We start from the raw sequence: 27782 nt of genomic DNA on the forward strand, positions 1-27782 counted from the left end.
TTGATTTTTTGCCCTCAGTTTGGTTTCGTTATCGTACTTGAAACAGTCGACACACTTTTACAATGCAACAAATCTGAATCACCGCGACGCGTAAGTCTGCAGAAAAACCTCTGTAGATGCATAAATTTTTCACATAAAACAACGTTCTAGGTATCAAAAGTAAGTTTGATATGTACTCTAACATATACTAAAAACATGTCAAAAATAAATATTTAGAACACTGGAAATATAAATATTTTTTAAATGCTCTTATTTTACCAGTTCCGAATACCCATTTTAAACACTATTATAAATTCACTCTTCGATCTTTTCTTCCCTGTAAACGTGACTTATTCTACCCCCGCTTGAAAAACAGGAAGAACCGGTATATAGTAATGGGGTGTTTGTCCATACGTCCGTCTGTACGTCCGTCCGTCCGTCTAGCTGTATGTCCGTCCGTCTGATATGCTCTGGGTTATGAGGCGCCGTTTTAATATTTATAAGGTATTTTCTGATATCAAAAAATCACTTTGTGATATCAGAAATTCGATTTTTTATATCAAAAAATCAATTTCTGACATCAGAAAATATATTTTTTGATATCAGAAAATAAACAAGATTTTTTGATATCAAAAATTCTAATTTCTGATATCAGAAAATCATTTTTTGATATCAAAAATTCTAATTTCCGATATCAAGAAATCATTTTTTGATATCAAAAAATCTTCGGGATTTTATGATATCAAAAAATGTAATTTCTGATATCAAATTTCGAATTCTTGATATCAAAAAGTCATTTTCTGATATCAAAAATTCGAATTTCTGATATCAAGAAATCATTTTCTGATATCAAAAAATCGATTTTCTGATATCAGAAAATGATTTTTTGATATCACAAAATCAAACTGATTTTTTGATATCACAGAATTCAATTTTTTGATATCATAAAATAAAATAAAATTGCGAAAAATCTTTACATAAATAATGAATTCCCCACTTGAACTTCAGTGCCAGATTTGCTTTCCACTAAAGTTTGTTGCTTTCAAATGAAAGAATTTAATAAGTGTTCTTGATACTTTTTGGTCATATTTATTTGCATGGAATTCAAATATATTACATTTGTATTTTTCAATTTTGGATAAATCTGAGTAAATAATGTAGGTGTGCTAAAGGTTGGGCTTAGACTGAGAATTTCTCTGTAACCCCTATCAACAGCAGCCATTAGCTTCCCCAATTGATTTTGTGTAAAGTGATGTTACATCACAGCTGACCAGCAAGTACTCGTTGAGTGGTCGCAGAAGTTCATTCTTCAAGGTGAAGTCTGAGCTATCCATAAAGTTTTTGAATTGATTTTAATAAAAATATAGTCAATACTGAAAAAACCAACCCCCCCCCCAAAAAAAAAAAAACCCGACGGCATCCTAACATCCAGACACGTCTTAAACTTATTAGAATTCAACAATGTTTGCAACTAATTTGTGTGACGGGAAGCTATGTTCATCACGGGGAGCATTCATTAAGTCAAACGTAATTTTACTTGGTTCTTATTTTCTGATATCAAAAAATCGATTTTGTGATATCAGAAATTATTTATCATTTTTTGATATCAAAAATTCATTTTTTGGTATCAGAAATTTGAATTCTTGATATCAAAAAATGATTTTCTGATATCAGAAATTCGAATTTTTGATATCAAAAACTCTTGTTTATTTTCTGATATCAGAAAATGTTTTTTTCTGATATCAAGAATTCTTGATTCTTTTTTGATATCAGAAAATCATTTTTTGATATCAAGAATTCGAATTTTTGATATCAGAAAATGATTTTCTGATATCAAAAAATCTATTTTCTGATATCAAGAATTATTTTTTGATATCAAAAAATATTTTTTGATATCAAGAATTCGAATTATTGATATCAATAATTTCTTTTTTGATATCAGAAAATACCTCAAAAATATTAAAACGGCGCCTCATAATGGGGTATCCATTTCTTATCCGCAACCCCTCTTCTACCACTGAATGAAGTTTAATGAGGCTTCACAGAATTTAATGAGTCTTTCACAGAATCTTTTTTTAACAGTGCCAAAGTGCACCTATTCTATTTTTGGATCTGGTACATAATTTTGGCTCCCTGAGAAAAACATAGATACTGCCATTCTTTGTAATATTGAAAGGTATATCCATCTCTTGTCCGCAATTCCTCCTATACCACTGAATAAGATTTAATGATACTTTCACATATTCTTTATTGCATTGTGACATTGTGACCTATTATTTCACTTTTTGATCTGATATTTATTTCGGGTCTCCCAGAGTAAAACATGGACTTTGTCTTAAATAATCATAAAGGAGGCGTGGGGTATCATTAAAATGAGCTCAGTGCCCACAGTACCTCTAGTTTCTCTTCAACCTTTGGAAATACAAATAATTTATTGGTAGGCAATTAATTTAACTTTTCTTAGGCATGCCAATTGATAACGTCTGGGACGTATATTTGTTAATTTAGGGTTGAATTGAATAAGAATCTCTAGGGTATCCGGAACCCGTCGGCTTATTCGTAACTGGTAAAATGGACACCTATGGTAACTTGCGAAATAAATTTTTTTGAGGGAAGGCTGAACTTTTATGAAACAATATTTAATTCTGCAAGTCATCGAACTACCTTGACAAAACACTTAGATTTTGAAATAATTCCTAGTACATTTGTAGCACCGTCGAATCGGTTTCTTATTCGGAACTGGCCAAATAACTGTATGTATAGTGCTGCGAAATATCCAACCCAACTATAATTTGATAATATTGATGAAAATAATAAATAAGATTTTAAGCTTGTATTTATCTTGCATATATTGTATCTGTATTTCTCACTTTGAATATGTTCTATATTGGTTTTGATTGTGTATTTCATGAGTTTTGTCTCAAAAGTATTTTCACGAGTAATATTAATGAATGTTTTGTAATTCTTATATTTGTAACTCCTTAAAAATATAATAAAACTGAATTGACAATTCAATCGGATGTTCTTTTTATCTTCATTATAAAATTTACTCTCATGTATGCATGTCTCAAAATAGAAAAAACATCCACCAAAAAGATCTACTAGATTTACATAGGGTAAATTTTACATACAATCTTAATTCATTTTCGTATGTTCTTTTGTCAAGCCATCTTCCTTGCAGTGCGACATGTTTACCTGACTGATGCAAGGAGAATCACTGCTAGGAATATCACCTCTCCCATTACATCCTTTCTTCATTTCAAATGCTTCGATATAATCGCCACTGAGTGCAGGTCTACTTAGACCACTAAGCGGACAATCTTCTGTTTGGGAATGTAACAGGAACCGTCCTTGATCACAGAATTCAGGGGGTACTAACTCCTGATACGTAGAAGTAGAAGTTCGAACTTCCCGCGGCTCAGACTGCCTGGCTGCCATATATGTGTCGTTTCCGTCTTGTCGGATTCTGCGCACAATGTAGACTATACAAGCAACAATGAAACCAAGGAACATCATAAAACATAGCAAGGCGATAACGTAAACCCAGATCGGCGTTTTACTTCCTTTTATTGTATTAGCTTCGCATTTGGATTCGCATTCTAAATCAGAAGAGATAATATTTTATTTTTTAAAGTCTGGTTATTATCTTGTAAAGAAGACAATTTTATATGAACTTAAAATTTGATTTAAACAAGAGGCCCATGGGCCACATCGCTCACCTGAGCACTGTGGCTAGGAAAAAGTAGAATTTGGTTTATTATTGAAAAGTTTAAATCCAAAAGTAGTCCCATGACCAATCATGGCTTTACTATTCTTGAGAAGAAATTTTTAAATATTTTCCTATATATTTCTAAGCAAAAAATTTGTTGGCCATTGTGGCCCCGCCCTACCCCCCTGGGTTATGATTTGAACAAACTTGAATCTACACTACCTTAGGATGCTTCCAAATAAATATGGTCAATTATGGCTTTACTATTATTGAGAAGATTTTTAAAGAATTTTCCTATATATTTTTATGTAAAACTTTGGTCGTCCACTGTGGCCCCGCCCTACCCCCTGGGGTCATGATCTGAACAAACATGAATCTACACAACCTGAGGAAACTTCCATATAAGTTTCATCTTTCCTGCACAGTGGTTCTTGAGAAGAAGATTTTAAAGAATTTTCCTATATCTTTCTATGTAGAAACTTGGTCGGCCATTGTGGCCCCTCCCTAGCTACCCCCGGGGTCATGATTTGAACAAACTTGAATCTACACTACCTGAGGATGCTTCCATATAAGTTTCAGCTTTTCTGGCATAGTGCTTCTTGAGAAGAAGATTTTTAAAGAATTTTCCTATATCTTTCTTTGTAAAACTTTAGTCGGCCATTGTGGCCCCGCCCTACCCCCGGGTGTCATGATTTGAACAAACTTGAATCTACACTACCTTAGGATGCTTCCATTAAAGTTTCAGCTTTCCTGGCATAGTGGTTCTTGCGAAGAAGATTTTTAAAGAATTTTCCTATATATTTCTATGTAATACTTTGGTCGGCCATTGTGGCCCTGCCCTACCCCCCGGGGTCATGATTTGAACAAACTTGAATCTACAATACCTGAGGATTCTTCCATATAAGTTTCATCTTTCCTGGCACAGTGGTTCTTGAGAAGAAGATTTTTAAAGAATTTTTCTATACCTTCCTTTGCAAAACTCTGGTCGGCCATTGTAGCCCCGCCCTACCCCTGGGGGTCATGATTTGAACAAATTTGAATCAACACTACCTGAGGATGCTTCCATATAAGTTTCAGCTTTCCTGGCACAGTGGTTCTTGAGAAGAAGATTTTTCAAACATGCCACTAATTTTCCAAATTATCTCCCCTTGAATAAGGGCGTGGCCCTTCATTTGAACAAAATTGAATCCCCTTTACCCAAGGATGCTTTGTGGCAAGTTTGGTTGAAATTGGCCCAGCGGTTCTTGAGAAGAAGTCGAAAATGTGAAAAGTTTACAGACAGACAAACGGACGGACAGACAGACTACAGACGAAATGTGATCAGAAAAGCTCACTTGAGCCTTTGGCTCAGGTGAGCTAAAAACATCTCAAACAGTTAATTATAAGATGGGATTTTTTTTGTCTGCAAATACAATTATCATTGAGTCAAATGCTAACTGACATTTTTCATGCTAAATATTAGTTTCATTTCATACTTCTTGAATTGAAAAATTAATGAAATTCTAGTAGAATCAAGAAAACAATAAACACGGTGAAGGGCATTTCCTTTCCCTGGGCATTAAATATAAAAAAAAATTACTGCTGTCATACACGCGATACCTATTTTTATTCCAAAAAGTTAAAACACTTTTTACAAATTTTAGGCTCAGATCTGTACTTGGATCGGAAGAAGCTTGTAAAAAATAACAAAATTGTACTTTGTTTGGAAAATTATATTTCTTTGATATTCATGTATTTAAAAACTTAAGTCCCTTGTTATCAATTTCACATGTGAAAAAATTTCTTCAAGTCTTTGATTGCTTAAAATGATATTGGTTACGAAATTCATTGTTCTATAGATAGTAATATTGAGAAGCCGAAAAGATATATTCAAACGCCGTCATTCCCATCAAAAATAATTATTCCTGCTTGATTTTAAACTCCGTTAACTACTTGAATTTAAAGTTGCACAATCGTGATGAGAAATGAAAAATATGATGTTCAAATCTCTCACATATAAATATATAAGAAATATAAGTAAATGTGATTTGAATATTTCATCTAGTCAGAAACAAGACAATCCTGTCTAAAAGTGCTTCTTTTCTTTCGTTTGAATTTGTCATCAAATAGCCGAAGATATCCTAAAATTTCATTTCAGAGTATCTTGAATTATTACTGGAATATAAAATACCTGTCGATAAACACTGTTGATGGGGACAAACCTCCATAAAGTGACAGAACCCTTTGATCCGCTCCCCATTCACTGTACTTGTACACCAGGAACATCCAGAGCTTCGAAAACACTCACTACAACAAAAGTGCTAGTTTCACTTAATGCCTAAAATGACCCTGTTCTTATACACGTAACAATTAATAGACTATCAACCTCTATCCCTGTTTTATATTGTAACGTGTCAAAGCTTCGAACAATATAGGCATTTTGACAACCTTTAGTAAAAAAAAACCCCAAGAAAACCCTAGTCCATTTTAAAAGGAAATTACAGGATATGGGGAAAATGGCACATCAAATGGCGTAATAATGCCTTGACTAGGGAGAAATATGTCTTATTCAATAGATTTATCATAATCAAGGACCCAAATGATAAATACAACAAAAATGGACAGCTTCAATTTCAGACAACCACAGGACCGAAAAGACACAAAGTGCTGGTTGCTCTTAGTAACACTTCGTAAAAAGATGTACATAGAACTGGTAATGGAATCAGAAAACTGCCAGCAATGGTCTCTGAGTTAAGCTAGAAGTATTCTAGTGCACGTATATATCTAATTGAAAACTATAACTTTCATATCACAATGACATCACAGCACCTTATAAAAGAACAACAACCTATGATAATAAAACCAAAGCACATAATGATAAACCAATAGCATATACTGTAAACGTATTACTTTTGGCGGTGTATTCTTTTTAGCGTTTTTGGCGGAAAGAAACTTCCGCTAATTCAAGTACAACGCTAAATGTCTTAAACATATATACATTAATAAAAACATCAAGAAATGCGCTAAATCAAATCTACGCTAACTTGTTCAAAAATCAATTTCCGCCAAATATTGTTCACGCTAAATATAATACATTTACAGTAATAATTACATCATGCACAACATATAATTAAAGATTCACTGCAAATAATTATGAACCAACAGCATGAAATATCATGGGTACTCAAAGCATACAATAGAACACTTAACATAAGGCAATATAGCCCAGTGACTCCTCAACTTTGTATCATTTTAGAAATAACCTCGGTCTTAAACGCCATATGCAAGTGATAACCGTGTTTTATTACATAGAAAAAAAATATTGACGATATTAAAAAAAAAACCAACAAACATTTTGATTCTGTTTTTCTGGGAAAGAAAAAAATGCTGAAAATATAAAAAAACCTCTCTGTATTCCTGCATGTACAATTGAGAGGAAAACACCGATCAAGTTTGGCGATTTTGCTTATTTCATTGATGCTAACGGACGTCAATTTCGGAACTTCATGGCTGCATGGTATTACTGTGTCCCTATGAAAAACAAAGTAAAGATATAAAGTTTTTTTTTTTTAAATAACTTTACTGAAAATCTAATCAACAGTGATAATCAGTATAATATTTTTATCGTTTTAAATGTATACATGTTATTATTTTAATTCAATATTTATATAAAAGGGAAATACATGTATAATGAAATATTATACAAATCACTGGACTAATTTCATCTTACCTATTTTGGTACTTATTCTCACAGTCGTTAAATTCTAACTGTTCGTAACAGAGGCAAAGACACCCGTCTGACAGACACTTCTTTTCGTTTGGTGGACGAGATGGATCCTGAAATAGATAAAAACGATTTACAAGTGAAGGCTGAAGAACTGAGTACTACTCAAATATAGAAGATTTGATTCTGTCAGATAGAATTGTTCTTTATGACTTTGTACCTTGCAACAGGATATTTCTTCATTCATATGTCTGCTTTTCAAAATAAGAAACAGATTTGACATTGGGACAGGGCGAAGTTCATATCCTTCTGCTTTATTCACGACACCATTTTTCTTGGTTTGTGGCAATTTAACCTCAAAATAAGATTACAATATATTGCATTTCTTTTTAATTTTAAAATATTTGATTTATTGTACAGTCGATTAAAAGTATTATCTTTGGAAAAAGTTACTCTGAATGTTATAAGTTCCCTTTTGTTTTCCGTATCCCTGCATGGCTGTTGGTATAGTATCCCTTCCGATGTCAGATATTTGGAAATCAGCATTTCCTGGATATATTTTTAACAGACTTCAATTAAACATGATATTTCTAAAAGCGCTTCGACTTAAATGATATGAATATTGAATATTTCTAACATCAATTTCAGTACCCTAAAACGCGTACATGTAGTACCTTGTGGGTAATGTGAATCGGATAGCTGATCTTGTTCGTTGTCTCTGTGAAGTATGGATGCATAACCAGAAAACCGCTATCGTCAATTACAATGCAGCTGAAGAATTATTCAAACAAAAGCCATTGTACAAGATAAATCGTCATCAAGTACAAACAAAATTTGTTTTATTTAACATTCTCATTTTTATATAAACATGTAATTAAATAAATATTTTCTGGAATATTTATCAAGGTAATTGATTATTTCTTTAAGAGGAACGATGATATTATTATGACCGATCGGCAGGGATTCCTCACTCCATCTTGGTACCAGATCCCATCTCTGAATATTTTTAGGTCCATGTTTGCTCTGCTCTTATTTTGTATAGTTTAATGGACTTTTGAACTGAAATACTCATATAGTTATCTCCATATATTTCACCGAAAACTAGAAAAAAAAACTTTGTCTATCATCCAGATGTTCATTTTTTCTTACACAAGTAAAAGTGCTTAATCTTTTGAACATATAGCTGTAGTATATTTCTCACCTGAATTCTGTCCTATTCCTACACAGAGGATACAAATCCAGCAACATCTGATGAAGGAAGTAAACAGAGAGATCCGCTCCCACCACGGCTTCCACCTTCTCACCAGGAGATCTTTGATGTATATATATCATATGATTGCTACTGTATTAATAATTAGGAATTTTACAGCCATACATATTCCTATATACATCAATACAGTAAAACCAGACTATACCCGTACCTTCCAATCAGAATAGACCGTGATAAAGTGATTACTCTTCCCATTCCACCAAAAAGATCCTCGTATGGCGGAGACACAACGTTTATTGTTTTCTGTGATAACGTTTTTCGATACCTGTCCCCAGGTAAGAAAAATAAAAATCAACATAAAACTGTTTCGAAAAACCTTAAATATTAAGTACTTTTATCTTTTCTTACCTAAAAATGTGAACTCAAACAATTTTTATTGATTTAACAAATAATGTTACACTTTTGATTAAAGAATTATATTTTTATTTAAACATTAGTTTTTTAAACATGTGAATTTTTAAAGAAAAATATTGCTAACATGTTTTATTTGTTCAATTACAAACATACAGATGAACCTGCCGTAATACATGTATGTCTACTGCGACTCAGTACAAATAGTACAGTCATAACATTATATCTTACCAGGGCCTCAGATTGGGGTCGTAATCATCAGATAACCGGACACCGGGGTAAACTCTCACTACACCGTCCTCCGTCATCACGTACCGCCATAATAGCTGAAATGCCTGACCAGAACTTGTCCTCCAAAAACGTTCGATCGGAGAAGTGGCTCTAAGGGAGTTTAATGCAGATTTCTGGTAATATATAAATAAAATTACAAATACCGTATGCTATTGTTATGATTAACTTGAAAACAAAAAAAGAAAGCTATGTACTTTATTGAAAGGAATATTTTCCCCTAGTGTTTTCTTAATTAATCACCTTTTGTAAAGGGGATAAAAACCACATTTGAATAATTTTGTTTTGAGAAATATACAAATTATTATCAAAAATAAAATATGATCTCAAAATTCACAACAATTTAAAAAAAATCACCACGAAAATGACATTTGATTAGTTGTGAATTAATGACAAGGAGAGCACAGCGTGTGTGACCAATCGGCTAGGGATGATACCTCTTCTATAGCACTTAATATCACCGCTTATGTTTTAGAGATCCATGTTTGCTCTGCTCCTGATTTTTATTGTTTAAATGGACTTTTGAGATTGAGAAACGTCCGTAATCTCCATATATTTCGTGAAATTGATATGGAAAGAACACACATATTTCGGAGTTTTTTGTCAAGGAAACCGATGCCTCATTATTGCTTACAACATGCAAACATGTATTACAAGACGGCAAAAAGAGTCACTTCATTTATCTCTAGTTTTCAAACATTTGTCTGAGATTTTTATTTTTATGATTTTACCTTTAATCCAGGATTAGTTTGGATGACGCCAGAAATATATTGTTCGTACATGTAAATTTCAGTCTCTGTCTCCATTGCTTGTTTGTAGATATCAAAACCCTCGTATGCATCTGCAGTAAACTTCACCGATGTTTTGTCTGAAAAATTAACGAATCTGTAACTAATTGTAAGCTGTATAATATTTTGATGTTAAGAAGTCATGTCTTGAAAAGGGGTGTTATCTTACGTTTTTGTTGTTTTTTTTAATAACTTTGATTTGAGCCCACTCATCTGAAATCGTTCCGTTATACATTTTGTAGCCCTATGCCTCTGTTCCTTATTTTCAAACTTCAAATTCTTTGCCAATGTCAAACGTAGACATTGTCTTTAAAGAATTCATTATCATAAATAAAAAAGTAAGTTCATACCCTTAGTTGCATATCTGTTGTGATATATACATCCTACTGTCGGCCATTTTATTAGATCCCAGCGGTGATACAGAAAATCTCCCTTTTTAGGACTAAGAGACTCCAGTGTCTTTATTGTAGTATTCTTCTCCATCACAACACACAAGGACAAGTTACTTCCACTTACATTAATCTAAATAAAATTATTTTCAAAAAAATCATTTGGTTCTTATTCATGATAGCAAAAGTAATTTATGTTCTGTGTGCTTTTACACATCAAGCATTACTAGTATTTTTTCCCGAGTGGTACTTTCGTAAATTTTGAATATGCAAACAAAAGAATATTTATCATTTCTTAACAATATTTTCCTTTATTTTTAACAAAAGTCTGTGACAGTGTTACCGGGACCCATGTATACACAGCTTCCACTGTTCTTGACAGGTCTCCATCTCTAAGTCTATCTCCTCTACTCTCTATCATTGTCGTTGTTAAACGTTTATGGCCAATCTGACCCCTATTTAATTGGAAAAGGAAGAAAATAATTTTGGGAAAAAAATGAAGCTAAATCTTTCTTCACGGAGGATGTAATATCCTAGTTAAATAATAAATTACTTGTTGGAATTTAAACGTTATCATAGATCTAAATCTAGTGAAATCTTAATGTTTTTTATTAATTATGTTTTAGAATCATCAAGTTTTATTTTTACTTTTGGTTATAAAAATTATGCGAAGGGACTATAATGAAGTTGCTTGACTTCCTTCAGCTTTTATTTTAAAGAACTACAAGATCATCTTACAATGATCTCTAACTGCATTAAACATGAAAGGCATGAAAACTGTTACTTTCTTCTTCATTGAAATTATAACTTGGTCGACATCTCCAGCCGTCTCAAAATTGAAGATGTTATTGACGTCATAACTTTGCGTGTTTGCATCACGTGGGTCTGGGAAAAGCGGATGCACCAGAGTTCGCTCTTTGCCATCGATGATAAAAGCGTAGGAATGTTCTCCATGTTGTAAATGAATTATCTCTGGGACAAGCTCACTCAAGCGAATATCTGCACAAACTACACCGATAAAGTCTCCTTTGTGTCCAATGGGTAAACAGCCCGAAATCACAAACTCTGAACGAGAAAGGACAAAACAATAAGTTGTTTGGATGTATCAATAAACTCAAACGACATCACGATATAGCTACATAATATTAACAGAGTACCAAAGGAAAATCCATATGTCCCATTGGCATTGATCAACAATGACGATTTTTCCACATATTAACCCATTTAGTATTGAATAAGGGTCACGATTGTCAGAAATGGGTGCAAAAATCAACAATCAATATTCTTTCTTTCAGTACAGTATATAAAACAAGCTCTATCAAATAAGAAAGCATAATACCTTTGCTTAAGAAATCTTTATAAGGAAGAGTATATGTCGGGATCTGTGATATGGGTATACTGGAGCTATAGTAATACATTCCCATAATTTCTCTTAGAGAGGACCCTTTGAGATCCTCTATCATATTGCAATTTCCAGTCTGAAATAAAATTAATTTTATTGAATGATTATCAATTTTATCAAAGAAAAACAACAATCAGGAAAATGACAAAAACATGAACGAGAACAAACATGAAGGAAATGGAGGTAACGAACTGTATTCAAGATCAGAGGTCCATAAAACAATACAAAATAGGAGCAGAGCAAATACGGACCTCTAAAACATCAGAGGTGGGATCAGGTGCCATATGGAGGAGTGAGCATCCCCCACCGACTGGTCACACCCGCCATGTGCTCCTTGTCATGATCGGGAAATAACAGAAAAACCCGTCGTCAATTCAGTTTATAAAAAATGGATCAATTATTAGTATGAAAAACGTCAATCAGCATTTGACACAATGATTAATTGTATCTGCTGACAAGGTCATTGTATCGACCAAAGAACTTACGAAATGATGACTAATACGAGACTGCTGATATTCTTGTTTCATCAACTTGTTTGTCAATAATGTATCTCGTTTTAGAACTTGTTCATATGTAGAGCATTCTCTTGCGTATCGAATCAATTGAGATAAATTAACGCCATATGCAGGTGATGAAGGTATATTACTGCATAAATAAGGACATGCAGTTGATGATATATCGTATCGACATAGGAATGGAAATTATGATAATCATTGTTAATTCACAATATGTCGTCGATATATCAAAATGTTGAGTTGAAAGTAACAGCAGGTGTTTTCTTCTTTTCACACATAAAATTTTGTACAAATTTCACTTCATATGAATACAAAATTAGTCTGCTGATAACGGAGCGCAATTGGCACCCATGGGAATTCCAATATATTGTTGGAAGACATGGTCACCAAAAACTACACAGATATTGTTAATCAGAAACTCAAGACTCTTTTTGATGTCAACTTCAGAGTACTTGTGTGTGCAGTTAGAATGTGTTTTAACAAAATAATTTTGCAAATGACCTATTACCAGGGAAGTAAATTTAAGAGTTCAATTTTTATTAAGCGGTTAGCTAGCTAACCGCTTTATGGCATGGGCCTCCAAAAACCGGAAACTTCCATAAGGCGCTACCTATCGACATCGCTTTATATCCTTCTGCAACCCAAAGAAACTTCCACAAGGCGCTACCTATCGACAACGGTAACTTCACCAAAGCGCTTCCTATGATTTGTATACTGTTGGCGTAGTACGCCCCCTGGTGAGAGATTGACAATAAGCTGTGTATGAAGAGTGGCTATTATAACGATTATATCGAATTCTTATTTTTTACCAAAGCATTGACAATACTTAGAACACTAACTTTGTTGGTTAAATACATTGCGATGATTATAGCAACAAAGTTGATGCGGTTAATTATACAGCAGGTTGAAGGTTATTACTTGCAAAAACATCAGGAGTTTGATTTTCCTTGCTAAAGTATTAAGAAACACCATTTATTAAGTTAAGTAATACCTGAAAAACGCTTTTATAAAAACACCGAATGCATCTGCAAGTTTTACACTTTTTGTAACGTTTTTATGGAAACAATAGGAATATGAAACGTTTGTTTTCTTCTCTTTTCTTCTCTGTCTAATAAACAGATTATAAAAGCTCTGCTCCCAGGGGTTCTCTACTCCGTCTTTGATAATTTATGACAAACGATCATAAGGGATCACTTACTTTTAGTTTTGAAAAAAAATAATGGGGCACTTAAAGTAGTAAAATTAATTTTGAAAAAGAATGGATAAATATATATTAATTTTAATCGGCATTGTGATTCTCTTCTAAAAATCAACCGATATTATTATTCACAGAAAAATAAGGTATGAAAAATCTTGGCAATTAGCAAAAATTTGAAATATATACTTAATGCTTATTTATAAGTTTTGAAAATTTGATCAATTCCCAAGGAACATATTATTAGCTGAGAAAATACTTTTTAAATTTGAATTTGTCCAATTTGTCGATTATTATTTTGAGTGTTTAAGAAGAATTAAATTAAAATACAGGTGTTTAGAGGCACATTGTTAGAAAAGAAATCAGTGTATATTGTTTATCCGACCTTTTGAAGAAAGTAACACTGATAACTTCTTAAGTTACACTGACAATTAGTGTACATTTGAATTTTTAAATACTAGTATTGATTGATTAGACAACTTTCCTTTTCACATGTTTTATTTGAGAACAATATTGCATGAAGAGTATATGGCAAATACATTTATATGTCCTTATCTAGACATATTGTGCAAGACTTCTTTTAAATGATTCTCATATACCATTTACTTTATTCGAACATTTACTTGTTTGAAAAGTCAATAAGGTACATTTCATAAAGCTTGATAATCTTGTTTACTCGCCAGTCTTCCGTAGAAGTAGTAGTTCATAATATTAAAACGGAAGTATTCAGTATCTGTATCAAAATACAGAATGATCAATGATCGATTTAAGATGAAAAGCTGATTCCTGAAAGTTCAAGAGATGGGATCCGTTGCCTAGAAGAAGTAAGCATCCCTCGTTGACAGGTTACACCCGTAGTGAGCCTACACATCTGGAGCTCTCTGATATCAATTCATTTAAAATCAGCCATCCTTTTTTCTCTGACTAGGCAGCTGTAGATCTATACTACTTCAAATCCATTAATCTAAAGAATTTAATTTGTCATTTTTTTTAGTTGTTTGCTATATACAATTACCTAATTTCAGATTCAATAGAACATGAAAGACAATTAAATTTTCAGCATCAACATAATTGTTTTCATCCAGAGAACGATTGGATGCCACCAAGAGAGAACTTTTAAAAATGCACTTCCTGTCTTTCAAACTGAAGAAATCATGTTTAAATTTCAAACATGCATTTCAATCTAATTAAAATTTATTTAAATGTTCCAAATGCTACCGCTTCTCAAACATTAACATCCCATGCCATTATGAATACATATACCAGTAAACACAAACACTTTGGCCATTTTCAAGCCTCGGTAAACAATTCTCAAATTAATTCCACGGCTACATAACATCGTTATTGATGCTGTCTTACGTTGAATTAAAGTAATTTTGGAATAAATATGTATAGTCTGCAGTCTGGCATCTGAACGTGAATAATGAAAGAGTGATACCCCACACGTCATACATAACACAGCTTTTGCAATGCATATTTTGTTTACTACAAAACTCCTCGGGTGTTTTTTCGGTGGTGAAAACAAGAAACCCATCTGAACTATAAGCCAAGATTTCGGAGGAACCATTTTCTTTGGCTAATCGAAGATTCACTCTTACATGACCCCAAATAGGATGTTGTTAGATGTTTTTTGCATCCATCTGTGACATCAGTTTGGAATGTTATTGGTTTTACTATTAAGTAAAGTATTACAAAAACAGAGTGTCTGTTTTTTTTTTTTTTTTTTTCTCTGATGACATTGGACAAAGATATGCATACTTAAATATCATCATTTCATACACTTTTTTCGGTACATATTAGATGAAAGCATGCTAACCGCTTTTCAGTACTTTCAGTACTTTGATTGAAAAAGCAGTTGTCAATGAAATTAAAAAGCCTGGACTTTAATTTATCGTGAGAAGTTGAAAAGTCGTAAGTTTTTAAGCTGTTGATGATGGTTAAATCTTGTGATTTCAAATTGTCCAAAAGTTCATTGGAATTTTCGAGTATCCACATCTGATTCACATCACTTCTTGAATATATTGTTGCAAAACACTCTTGCAGTTTTTCCTTCAGTACTGTCAATATCGTAGTGAGGAGTAAAGAAAGAGGCTTGGTTGAACATTTACTGGAATTTACTTATTAACTTGTTTGTAAGGATTCTTATGAAGTTTCGGAATACAATATATACATGGTAGTTAAACTTGATTTTGGTTCAAAACATATGATTTTGAAGAATTTCTTTGCTAGAAAGGGACTATGAGTGTAGCTTGGATTACCACTTGTAGAATTGAAGATCTTCTAAAATACATTTTATATACCGAGTAATTAGCCGTACAAACGAAGTCAACATTGTTACCTGCTTTGTCAGCAGGGACCAGTACGTACTGATGGTGTAATATATTTTTTCACTTTTGGATTATTGAATACAGAAGGATAGATGGTTTTCATCTTGCCTCTCACTCCTTTTATACGCGATTTTAACATGGAACTGATACATTTATTCCATTCTTCTAAAGTGTCAACGTCTTCTTTTTCAAATCTGACCCATCTTCTGGTGTTATCTTCAACAGAATCCATAATATTTATAAAACTAAGACGCCAGTTGAAGGTTGAAGGATCGGGGTTCTCTATATTTAGGACCTTTAAAAATAAGTGAGCTAGGTCCTCATTTTTAACTATATTTATGTCACCTGTAGTAACGTGTCCAGCAGGACTATAGTTAACAAACGTTAAAGAAGAGATTGTTTTCCTCTTATTAACTTGATGTGTTTCATGCCAATTGTAAGGTATTTGCTTTTTAACGAAATTAAACTATGGAATGTCCCGTCTACTTAGTCAATATATAGGGCTCACAGTGGGTGTGGGAGATCAACAGGGGATGCTTCCACCTTTTAGGTGGCATCTATTCTCACTTTTAGAATGTACAGATATTCATATTTTATTTCCTTTTCACAGATTTGTATTGTTTGTAGTTTTTGTGAGATCGATTATTGTTTACAATTACTTCCTTTTCCATGAAACTCTCTAATTTTGATGTACAGGTGACTCTTGATGGCTCGACCTCCGATCTCTCGAAGTTCTCGATCTCTCGAAGTAAACCTACGGTCACGTTTTTTCCTCTATATAACTAAGCAAATTTACTCCTGATCTCTCGAACTTCTATCGCTCGAAGCTCTCTATCTCTCGAACCAAAACCTGGGTCCCGTTACACATATTTCGTTGAATTTTACTCTCTATCTCTCGAAGTTTTGATTGCGCGTGTATACACGCCGATCAAGCGTGAAATTGAGCCTGGACTTAAAACAGTGAACGCTTGGGGCTGGCAAGGAGGTGCATAATTGGGTGTTTACATAGATGACACTACACCCATGGGTCGTCCGTGTGTTGATATAATTAATTGATTATAATTGGTAAATTATAAACGAATTCACAACTCATTTTGACTTGAAACATAGACGATAATTTTTAGAGAATAAATTCACAGACATTCGTTTCAATAAGTTCCCATAGACTATGAACTTTTATTAGAGTCTACATAATCCCAGTATGTCAAATATAACACAAGAAATGGAAGAAATTCCTTTCTCAAGGACTGAATACCAAGTAAGAAAAATCTGGTGGACACTGGTGAAAAACCCGATCAAGCCGCGAAGTAGCCAAACCGACAATTGCTATTCAGGATGTTTTCATGAAATAAGAATAAATAAATATTGAAACATTAGGAATTCGTTTTATTTATTCGAAATACGATCATTGCTGTCGATAGCAAGTATATTACCTGTAAAATACGATTGAAAACGTGCAATAACTTTATTTACATATACTTATATTTACATATAAAAGAATTACCTTAATGGGTCCGAATTGTCCATCATTCAATACTTGAGTTGACATATTTTTCAACAATTCTGTCACGTGACTGCTTAATCCTAAAACGTGAAATCAATGAATATTTTATTAAGGGACTAGAAAGGAATTACATTTTGTAAGAAATAATAACTTATTGAAAACCTCTAATTAATTTAAATTAATTTTGAATTACTACACTATACAGTGATCTATTGGCATAATATACAGATATGGCAAAAAGGGGGTTTACAAGCAAGACTATGGGTTTTATGCTTTTATTTGTCAATCAAAACTGAATATTTATATTTCCAATACATCCCCCAATAATTCAGGAAATGAATTTAATTCTGGAAGATTCCTGAGGACATGAACTACGCCGGCATAGTCACGTTTAAATTATATGCCGCTGTGAATGAGGACACATGTATATTTATGCTCATCAAATCAAAGGGGACATCTATTGATAATATAAATATTCAGTTCTTATTGACAAATAAAGGCATTAAACTCAAACTTGCTTTAAAAACCCCTTCGATTGCCATATCTGTATGTTCCAATAAAGTACATGCTGATCTGTTTGATCAAACACACATATACCAGTCTCTATATCAAACGTGAATCAGTCTGGAAAGCCTCAGTGATTTGACCGTACACTGTGTATGATCAAAAAGTCACTCTTTCTTTCCTAAATACCGCATCTGTGACTACGAGGGTTGTTCGAAAAGACAGATGCAATAAAATTAATACTATGAAATTTATGCTTACCAATTTTTCAAGGAACATAAAATAACAAAAGTTAGAAAAATGTTGAAAAATTTAGCTTGATACCTTAAATATTTTCCAAATTATTAATATATAAAATATATTAAAATTATTAAAATTATATAAAATATAAAATATAAAAATATTTAGACTCAAACTCGTCTTGTTTATATAACTTTAAATGTCATGAATAACTGATTTCAATGCATATGATATTGTAAATAAATCTATACATTGTGAAAGATTCTAAATTATAACAGCATATTTGCTTGTCGGCGTTCCACATCTATCACACATGATCAACGTCACTTTTCTACGTGACAAACTTTGAACACCCTTACAACAAATCGACATTAACTTTTACATTTCTCGTCTCTCTAATTTTTTTCGGTATTTAAAAACAAGTAATTTGAATGCATGTTATTTTTCAATGGTCCATTTAAATATTTCCTAGGTCTATGCCAGTTTTTCCAGGGGTGAAACTTATAATAGCATTTTAGAAAAAGATCCACCCACCCCTTTAATATTGACTTCATTACAACTCATAAATTGTTTGGACATTTCAAATAAAATTTACTATGAAATTTCATAGAACCTACAGAATGGGACTAAAATTGCAAACTTCACGGTATAATATTGAATTACCGCATGAGTGAATTAACGGCATTTTTGGATGACAAATATTCATATAAAAAAGTTTTTTCTCAGTTGCCCTTAGGTAGAAAAAAAAACGTTGTTTTCGAGGTTGCGCCGCATGGACATACCATTGCTTTAATAAAACATCAATAATTTAAAAAAAGAGAGAGAGAATTAATGATGTATAGTTTATTATATAAATAAAAAAGATGATGCTAATTAAACGTTGAAAAATTCATTAATATATCTTAAGCGGTTTTAATTTTATGGCGCTAGTCCACTAACTTTTCATACAACCCTCGTATTTTGTATGGACAAGTTTAGATAGCCATATGAACAGGCCTTTTGTGTGGATACCATTAGATTCACATTTTTAATATGTCCTTATATCCTACAAATTGATAACCATTTGTAAGAGTCCTAAACAGCATACATAACTTTGTTTACTTGGTCCTATATTGAATATTTACCTGTTCCAATACCATATGTATGGATGGCCACTCGATTTTGAAGTTGATGGTTTTTCTCCCTGATGACTTTTAGCGGGTTGTCCTCCCCTGTGTTTTCTCCGTCAGTAACAAATAAAATCACCTGGTCTACAAAATAAATCTTTCAAATTCTTCCCGCTTAAATTATTTTCAAATAAAAACATTTTTGTAAAAAAAAATGGTCATGTACCTCTTTCTTTAATATCTTCAATTGAATTGTTTGTGAAGTACTCAAAGGCTCTACGCAGTCCTGCTGAATAATTTGATCCTTCACCGGTGACAACTGCGCTAATGAATTTTTCAAGTTCTTGTTTAGTTGTTCTAGTAGCTGGTACCAGCATTTCGCCGTAGCATGATTTTGGTGTGTAAACATCTTTGTTAAATACCACAATGCCAATCTATAAAAACAAAGAATCAAATGAATATAAAACAAATTATTATTATTGTAAAGGTAGATACCAGCAAATTCATTTTGTACTAATTACTCTCCTTTAAAATGATAAGTACATGTATGCCTTTCGTTAAGGTAGGATTCTTCTCATATTTCTTGTATTTAAAATTAATGAAATTTTCACAGAATCAAGAAGACAATATCACAAAGTGATGGTATCGGTGAAATTAAATTTGACCGTTTTATATTAGAGACAAGGTCAGGTCAAGGTCATTACCTTTTTCCTGGACATTGACATTGATAATAAAAAGTTACTGTTGTCAATTCCTACTTGTATTTCTTAAGATTGAATATTTTTCTTTTTGCGTAAAAAGATACTACCATAAAGGGCCTCTAAAATGATATTGCCAAATACACATAAATAATTTAACTGAAATGGATGTTGGCTAATCCGAATTCTCTACTTTTCTTAAATTTTTAGAATATATTAGTTATTTTTATATGCTTCCTATATTTCAATTTTCATTCCGCCAAAAATACAGTCACTGCTAGTTTTCATACGCAGTTTACCATTTCTATTTAAAGCTGTATAATTGTGATGAGGAAAGATAAATTGGATCTTTTAAATCTCTCACACCTAAATATGTAAGATATATTAAGCAAATGTACTTTGTATTTATATCCAACCTTAAGAGTCTTGTAATCTTTAAAATTAACAATCATTTTATATGAATTTAAATAAATACGTATCTTTCTCTGGAAAAAAGCTCAATTTCTGATTATCTCAAGAGCTTATATTGGAAGCATTATTGATAGATTCTTATACATAGTTGTTGAATTTGTGAATTCATAAACAGAAAGGTCGAAGCAATGGCTTAAGGATCTTTCAGAAATGGCAATCAATAAAAGACGCCATCTAGCCATTTCCAAGTGATAAAATCAAAATACGTAAAATAAATATGAGATCAACATTACGTAGATCTAGTTAGTAACCATTTTTGTCGGAAAATAATGCAGACTTTACCCGCCAATGCATTCCTTCAATTTTCCAACAAGGTTATTGATGCTGCAAACATTATTAACATTCTGTATTATAAGCGCGTCTCCATATGAGTGAAAAATCTCAGATATGATAAGGAAGGTCAGAGTTCACATTCCTGGTACACCGTATTGGAAGTTTAATTTTGACGTCATGAAAATTTAACAATCCACAAAATTTAATTAACGACGTGATGATGCGTAAATAACAACTTGAATTTAATTATTTTATCAATTCTTTATAAAATCTTGTAAAGTTGCAATACTTGATAGCAATACAATCGAGTAATAGAAGAAAGTCTTTCGTCAAATATGACGTCATCAACCTTGACATGACACAGCACAGGTGATCCAGAGGATTAGATTCACTGGATTAATAATTACAAGAATGCTTAAATAAACATGATATCATTGCTAATTTTTAAATCTAATCATTAAAACTAAAAGAAGATAATTATTTATTAAATTCATCTATCTAGTAGCATTGGAGCTGCTCATGGACAAGGAATGTAGAGAATATCGCTAATAAAACGATAAGCGTAATCGTGGTTTACATCAAAAGTGCAAGGGCATAGACTATTTTATTTCAGCTGAAATATGGAATATTTATTGCTTATATAGTGTATATTTTGAAAAGTGCTGGTAGCTGATCCTGGTCTGCATAATATCATTTTTTAAATATTTACATTCAGTGTGATTTTCCTTATGAAATTCATTAGAAATCCACGACGTTCAAATTACTATAACACGTGAAACCTTGTCAAGGTAGGAACTATATGCAATTTCAATACTCTAGGAACACCAAAATGTAAAATATTTTACTTCAATTTAATGAAAAACTATAACCCTGAAAAATTAACGTAAAAATTAACGTAACGTGCGTTAAGAATTAAGAAGAAGGTATGGTTTTAGCTTTATTGCGCCCTAAAATGTAATGACATCAAAAAGTTTTGAAACTGGCTTAAATATTTTAAATAAATGAGAGACATGAAGGTTTACCATTCTGCAAATATGACGTAATTAATGTGAATATTTCAACAGAAAAAACAAAATGGCACATTTCAAGGGTAATTTACCAAAACTTATCGTTAATTTTTTGTTTTGCAAAATTCAATAACAAATCACAATCTCAAAATCTTTGTGGGCGATGCCTGTGGACAATGTTATCCAAAAGAAAATTTCATGTCTTCTGCAACTTTTTAAGAAAATACGGGAAAATGCACATGTTTATGACGTCATAATTGGCTTTAAGAACTCATGTGAGAAAAATGACTTTTATGATTTTTCGGCATTGAATTTCAATTATTTAAAAAGCATGAGTTTTCCGCTTTTACACCAGTTTCATTTTTTAGAAAATCACAGGGCAAACTTTGTATGGAAACCATACTTTCTTCTTTGTCACTTTTTTCCTCGCAATGTTTGTTTGCGTAAGTTAACTTTGCAACGTCATTTAACGTCATTTGAAGTCACAAACGGCTCTTACATCTATTAATCACGGCAGTTTTGAAAGGCGCTAAATTCACATTAAAGATTAACGAAATAAGCAATTATGAAGAACAAAAATTAGAGAATTATAAAAAATAAATTTCTGTTACCGCGCTAACGCGCGGTATTCAATTTGTCGGCAAGGTGTGTTATAATCCAAAAATACAGTGCAAATGTTTAAGCGAAGTGGAAATCTTTAGCTATTATATTACAATTAATCATTTTCGGCAAAATTTTCAGTACTTCGCAAAACACAGACTAACTCCCAGCACTAATACATCTTTTAATGTGTATCAATTTTTTTCTTGAAAAACAAGCGTATGCCCTTGCAATATCCTCATTTCCAACATTCAGCCTAACAATTCTGTTTTTATACAAGTCACGTGACAAACAGCCGATACATGCGACATAACTGGTAATAACTACGGCCCAGTCCTATCCATAATAGATAGATATATTTCATTTTCTACAGGTATTCAGTTGCTTTGTTAATTTTTTTAACAGAGGTAATACATAAAACGATGCTAAGGTCACATTTTCCATACCGTTCCTTAACATAGCCGAGATTTTCGAGAGGGACGTTAAACAATATAAAATCTATCATTCAATCTTTATTATAAGCAGATTCACTCTTGTATTCCACCTTGCTTAAAGGTGAATTCTGCATCTTTTATTTCCAACAGATATTACAAAACTGTTGCTTCCAAACTTTTTATGAGAGACAAACATTTCCGTGGATAGTTATTTAACATCTAAAACAAAACTTATCATTTGTTTTATTATTCTTCTTTCAACTCTAATCCCGCCAGTCATCACTGATAATGTCAATATCGTTGAAAATAATATAAAGATCTTGAATTGATCATCTTCGAAGGTCCTAAATAAAAGGATCCTCGATCTTTTATTGGTGACAAAAATAAATTTTTGCTTTACATTCTGTAGAAGATATACCAGATGTTGGGATTTTAAAAAAGGAAGATCGGAACACGTTGTCAGAATGTGTTATATGTTTAATAATTTTCTAAAAACGTGTTAGTTATTTAAAAGGCAATTTTCGAATAATCCATCCTTTCGTTTTCTTTGAAACGGAGTTGGTCAAAGAATTAGACAGGCTACACAGAGTATCTATCGATGGTTTCAGCCGAAAGACATGTTACAATATCGTCCTTGTTTGCAAGGCTCCTTATTATGCTTGTACCTGTATTTCAGAAGAAATATTAATCTAAAGGATGGTCATCAACAGAGTTACTTTGTTGTTAAATATCACTCCAATTAAGAACAAGAGTACGCTGAAGTTGAAATTACAGTTGTGTATTTAAAAACATTTACATGTAAGTACATTTTTAGTTTAGTTTTGGGTGACCTGTCTAGGCTGTTTTATATTCCTATGAAGCAATTTAAAAAAAAAAATAAAATTCTACTTGAGATTCGATATTTCCCAGTGAACTTCTACTTTAAGCTGTGATAGAGTCTGCAACATTTGTTCCATATTTGTATGTTTTGCTAACAATAGACTGTAAGCGCACACTTAACCACGTACAGTATGACGATAGAGGTGAATGTAATATATGGAGATAACAAACTGCATACAAGCTCAAATTTCAACAAAGAATAAAAATTGGAGCTGAGCAAACTTGAAACTTTGAAACATGTGGGATCAGGTGCCATGGAGGAATGAAATTTTCCATTGTCAACCTTCCTTATTTAATATCCTGCTCTCACTTGCTTATAGTATGTACATCTCCCATCTTCTTTGATAACCGAGGGCATGCTCCCATCACGATAAGTTTTTTGTAAAACAGACAGGCGTATAACAGATAAATTGATTTTACAGTGTGTTCTGTAAAAGTGACATTGCGAAAAGCATATGATTTGAGAGAACTCTTAATCATATAGCTTCACTTACCTTTAGGATCCTATAACGCAAGTATCTTCTTTAATTAAATGTATAATTATTTCAGATATTGTGCACAGATTGATATAAAGAAAACGTGTCTCTTGTTCAAACTAGAGATTATATACCCTGTCCTCGTGCCCCAGTGTTTCCATGACGGTGATTACGGCTTGTCTGGCCTCATACAGTTTTTCTCCCATCATAGAGGTGGATATATCCAGCACAATCACCACATCCCTCGGCTTGTAAGAGGTGCTCGATACATAATACGGTCTTCAAAATAATAGAAAAATAATAATAAAAGACAGCAAAACAAACTTGAGGGAAAGTGGTTTATATAATAATGTTTGGTGTTATTATACATTTGTACGAGGGTTGATACAAAAGTAATGTCACAGTGTCCATATCTTTTAGATTTGGCGTCAAATACAATATACCAAAAGATGCGCAAATATAAATCTAATTAACATTGAAATTTTAATTTTATAATGTTTATTTGAATTTATTTTATAGATGTTTAAAACATAGAGTATAGGGGGTGTCGCCGCGTCACAACGGAACGTCATGTTTTAAAGTGTTTTTTTTTCTTAGAATGAAAAAGACAAAAACATTAAAAAGATTCTAAAAAAGCACCTAATCTCCCAATTTTTTAAAAGACACAATTCTCGTAACTTTCAGGTCATTAATTGAAAATTAAATGACGGCATTGGTATTTGTGATCATAAACATTGTTGTTTTACTCTGTTGAATAGAACAAAGGGATTGTCGAAATGGGGAAAAACGGCTCGACGAGATCTAAATGCTTTTTGCTTCAAAATATTGGAATCATCACAAGCGACAGTTACGTTTATTTATCAGACTTACAGAATAAAGAATGTAAATAAGAGACATCTGAATAGATAGTTTCAGCAATTTTGGGCGGGTGATTGGTCACTGAATGATCAGCAGAGGACAGGAGGACCGAAAGATAGGAGATCGGACGGAAACGTTCAATGGTGTCTGACGTCAAAATAGACAGACGTATAGAGTGACATGTGAATCTTTAAATTTGTCTTACGCTACTGTTAAAAAAATTTTGACTGAGGGCTTAATTATGAAAAGAGTGAGTGTATAATGTTACCAAGAATTCTTTTAAAAAGTGGAATTTGTGAAAGTGTTTGCGAATCACAAATAATTTTTAATTAAACGAAGGGGAAACGCTTAAAATTATGACGGTGTGTATCCGTCACATGACGTTATATTTAGGTGCGGCGACTACCATAAACGCACATTGTTTAAAATCCGACTTTTTGAAAGTATACATCATATTCTTTTGAATTTTTCAGGTCTGATTTGAATTAAATAAAGCTTCCATCATGTGTAATTTTGTTGCTTTACGTCGATTTGTAGCAATTTTATAAAAGTTGTGACATTACTTTTGGATCAACCCTCGTATGTATTGTCAATAAACAAACCTGAATCTTGGATCATAGCTGTCACAATCTACAAGCTTGGTCGCTGGATAGAAAAGGATCAATCCAGATTTTAGTCCAAGATACTGGTTTTTTATTATTCTGTTAGATTTATGATTATTAATCATTGTTTCCAACACTTCCTTATTGGGGTATTTTAAATCAATCGGGTTCACATAGCTCGGGTGGCTTGCGCATGCTTCATTCTTTGACACCTATTAAAATCATACCTGGAGTATTATTTATGACGAATTGCATATCTTCATTATTTAATCATCTCTTTCATTGGATGAAGAATCTAGAGTCCCCCTTAAATAGGACTTGCAAACTCTTTACTTTTTTCAAAAGAGATCGACTGACATACTGGTTTTCAAAAGATGAACCTCCAGAAAATTACTTGAGATCTGCACTTGTCTTTTAAATATCTTAATCCAATTTTTTTTTTTTAAATGGCCTCTTTTGCTAAAGAAAATGAAAAAGGTTTCTTGTAACTAACCTTTGCTCTGAAAAGTGGGTCGAATGTATATGTCCTGTCAGTTGTACAGCATTGCACGTAAGGGTTTGATGACGTCATTTTGGAGAAGTTCTCATCAACACTTTGTTTTAAGTCCCGGAGAGCACTGTTCATTTCTTCCATGCGGTTGCCAATTAATTTTGCTATCTGTTTTTAAAAAGCAAAATGAATAAAATACACTGTACGTAATGCAAAGATTCATATAGAACACTTTTTTAACAATTTATTTCCGTACACATACATTGTATACATGTACCTTCAAACAATGTACTTCGTTCTTACGACTGGACAATAGCCAGATAAACTGTCTTGTTTGCAAGATATTTTAGGATTCGAGTATAAAATATTTTGGAAAGTGATTGGCACTTCCACATGCATGTATCCATGGCATTAGCGATACTAAAGTTCAAATGTTAACACTATTACTATAGACATGTTCCTATATAGGAGGTTGTACACCAAATTATGTAAGGAATAAATCTAAATAAAATGTTTTCTCTGAAAATACGAAGATGACGGTTGAACAATATCAAAAATATCTCTTTACAAAGGGAGCGTAATCTGATGATATGCTCTATGATAATTCAAACCAATTCATTGATAGGATTTACATCTGTACATGTATTTATAAATAATTCGTATAAAATGGGTGAAAGGGGGTTCAATATTGTATTATTAATCTGTACGTAAATTAAGTAGATTTATAAAAGATTCCATTTTTAAGAATATTATTGGCGATTAAAACTGGTTCCATTTATTTCATTGTTAAGATAACATGAATCGCTTTTCACTAAAAACAAAAGGAGAAAATTAAATAATGAAGTTGTTGTAAATATTGTATATTTTTCATTTTTCAGTTACTTCCTTACTTTTTTTTTACTGAAACAGAAAGCAAAATACTTTTGGATTTTTCAAAATAAATTTCCAGGATATCTTTTGTTCATGCTTCCTTACCCTATTAGTCAGTGCCTGGCCGTCCGCATTAGCCTCCACGTAACTCAGCTCATTATATTTCTCCTAAACATGATTTAAAATACATATATGTACATTCTTTCATATTCTTATTTTCAATTTCCTTCTATGTATTACAGGGGGTTTTTTTTAAAGGAAAGAATAAAACAGCAAACCGTAAATCACATGTTTGAGCAAAATTCTTCAACAATTTTCCCATACATATTCACACTTCATTTAAGTAACAACACTAGATTTGCGGTCATAATTCCATTTGTTTAAGCAAAAAAAAAAAAAAAAAAAGAAAAAAAAATTTGATCGTTTAATAAAATACAAATATTCATATTAATTAAAACACATATAAGTAAAAAGCTGAATATCAAATGATTAAATCAGTGAAAGATGTCTTTTTAAAGCAACATTTAAATTTATTCATTATGAAAAAAAAGAAGTTTCTATGAATTGAAATATTACATAAAATACGTCAAGTATTAGGGGATTCGACATTTAATTAGACTATAAAAAAACAAAACCTAAATTCAATTCCATATTTACCTGTAAAAATTTCCAACCCGCGGTCTCCACAAGTCTCTGTAGTTCCTCTGCCAGTAAGGTTGCGTTGATCTGTTGGATCTTATTAGATGTAACCCGCTGCAAGCTTGTATCCATTATAACAAGGTAGGAGAAAATCGAAAAAAGAATCATGACCGGTTTTAAATGTAACAATATTTCAATTAATTTTACATTTAAAT

At 32.3% G+C, this 27782-nt stretch overlaps 2 protein-coding genes across 2 annotated transcripts in view; one reads left to right on the forward strand and one right to left on the reverse strand.

Moving 5' to 3' along the window:
• LOC134253414 (uncharacterized) overlaps positions 1–27782 on the forward strand; it is a 230129-nt gene that overhangs the window by 183827 nt on the left and 18520 nt on the right. The window lies entirely within an intron of this gene.
• On the reverse strand, positions 2767–27777 carry LOC134253404 (VWFA and cache domain-containing protein 1-like). Its single transcript, XM_062735929.1, has 23 exons — positions 27586–27777; positions 27034–27096; positions 26062–26226; positions 25569–25780; positions 24243–24387; positions 19497–19704; positions 19289–19414; positions 17421–17500; positions 11817–11955; positions 11203–11542; positions 10821–10932; positions 10439–10610; positions 10032–10168; positions 9244–9416; positions 8813–8926; positions 8593–8703; positions 8066–8162; positions 7845–7940; positions 7612–7746; positions 7398–7504; positions 7073–7198; positions 5859–5974; positions 2767–3578 (listed from the first exon to the last, which is right to left on the reverse strand). Exons 1-23 carry the CDS (start codon positions 27733–27735, stop codon positions 3115–3117), a joined length of 3588 nt encoding a protein of 1195 aa, XP_062591913.1. The 5' UTR covers positions 27736–27777; the 3' UTR covers positions 2767–3114.

The sequence above is a fragment of the Saccostrea cucullata genome, unplaced genomic scaffold, assembly GCF_032062105.1.
Source record: "Saccostrea cucullata isolate Sc308-1 unplaced genomic scaffold, CSIRO_AGI_Scuc_v1 ctg68, whole genome shotgun sequence".
Taxonomy (NCBI): Eukaryota; Metazoa; Mollusca; class Bivalvia; order Ostreida; family Ostreidae; genus Saccostrea; species Saccostrea cuccullata.

What these genes read in the sequence shown, in the direction of transcription:
- LOC134253404 (XM_062735929.1), bottom strand. Translation starts at nt 27,735, where the DNA reads ATGATTCTTTTTTCGATTTTCTCCTACCTTGTTATAATGGATACAAGC. An exon ending in GACCCCAATCTGAGGCCCTG is followed by an intron (nt 8,927 to 9,243) that starts GTAAGATATAAT and finishes ACCTGGGGACAG; the next exon opens with GTATCGAAAAACGTTATCAC. An exon ending in ACATGCAGGAATACAGAGAG is followed by an intron (nt 5,975 to 7,072) that starts GTTTTTTTATAT and finishes CTTTTGTTGTAG; the next exon opens with TGAGTGTTTTCGAAGCTCTG.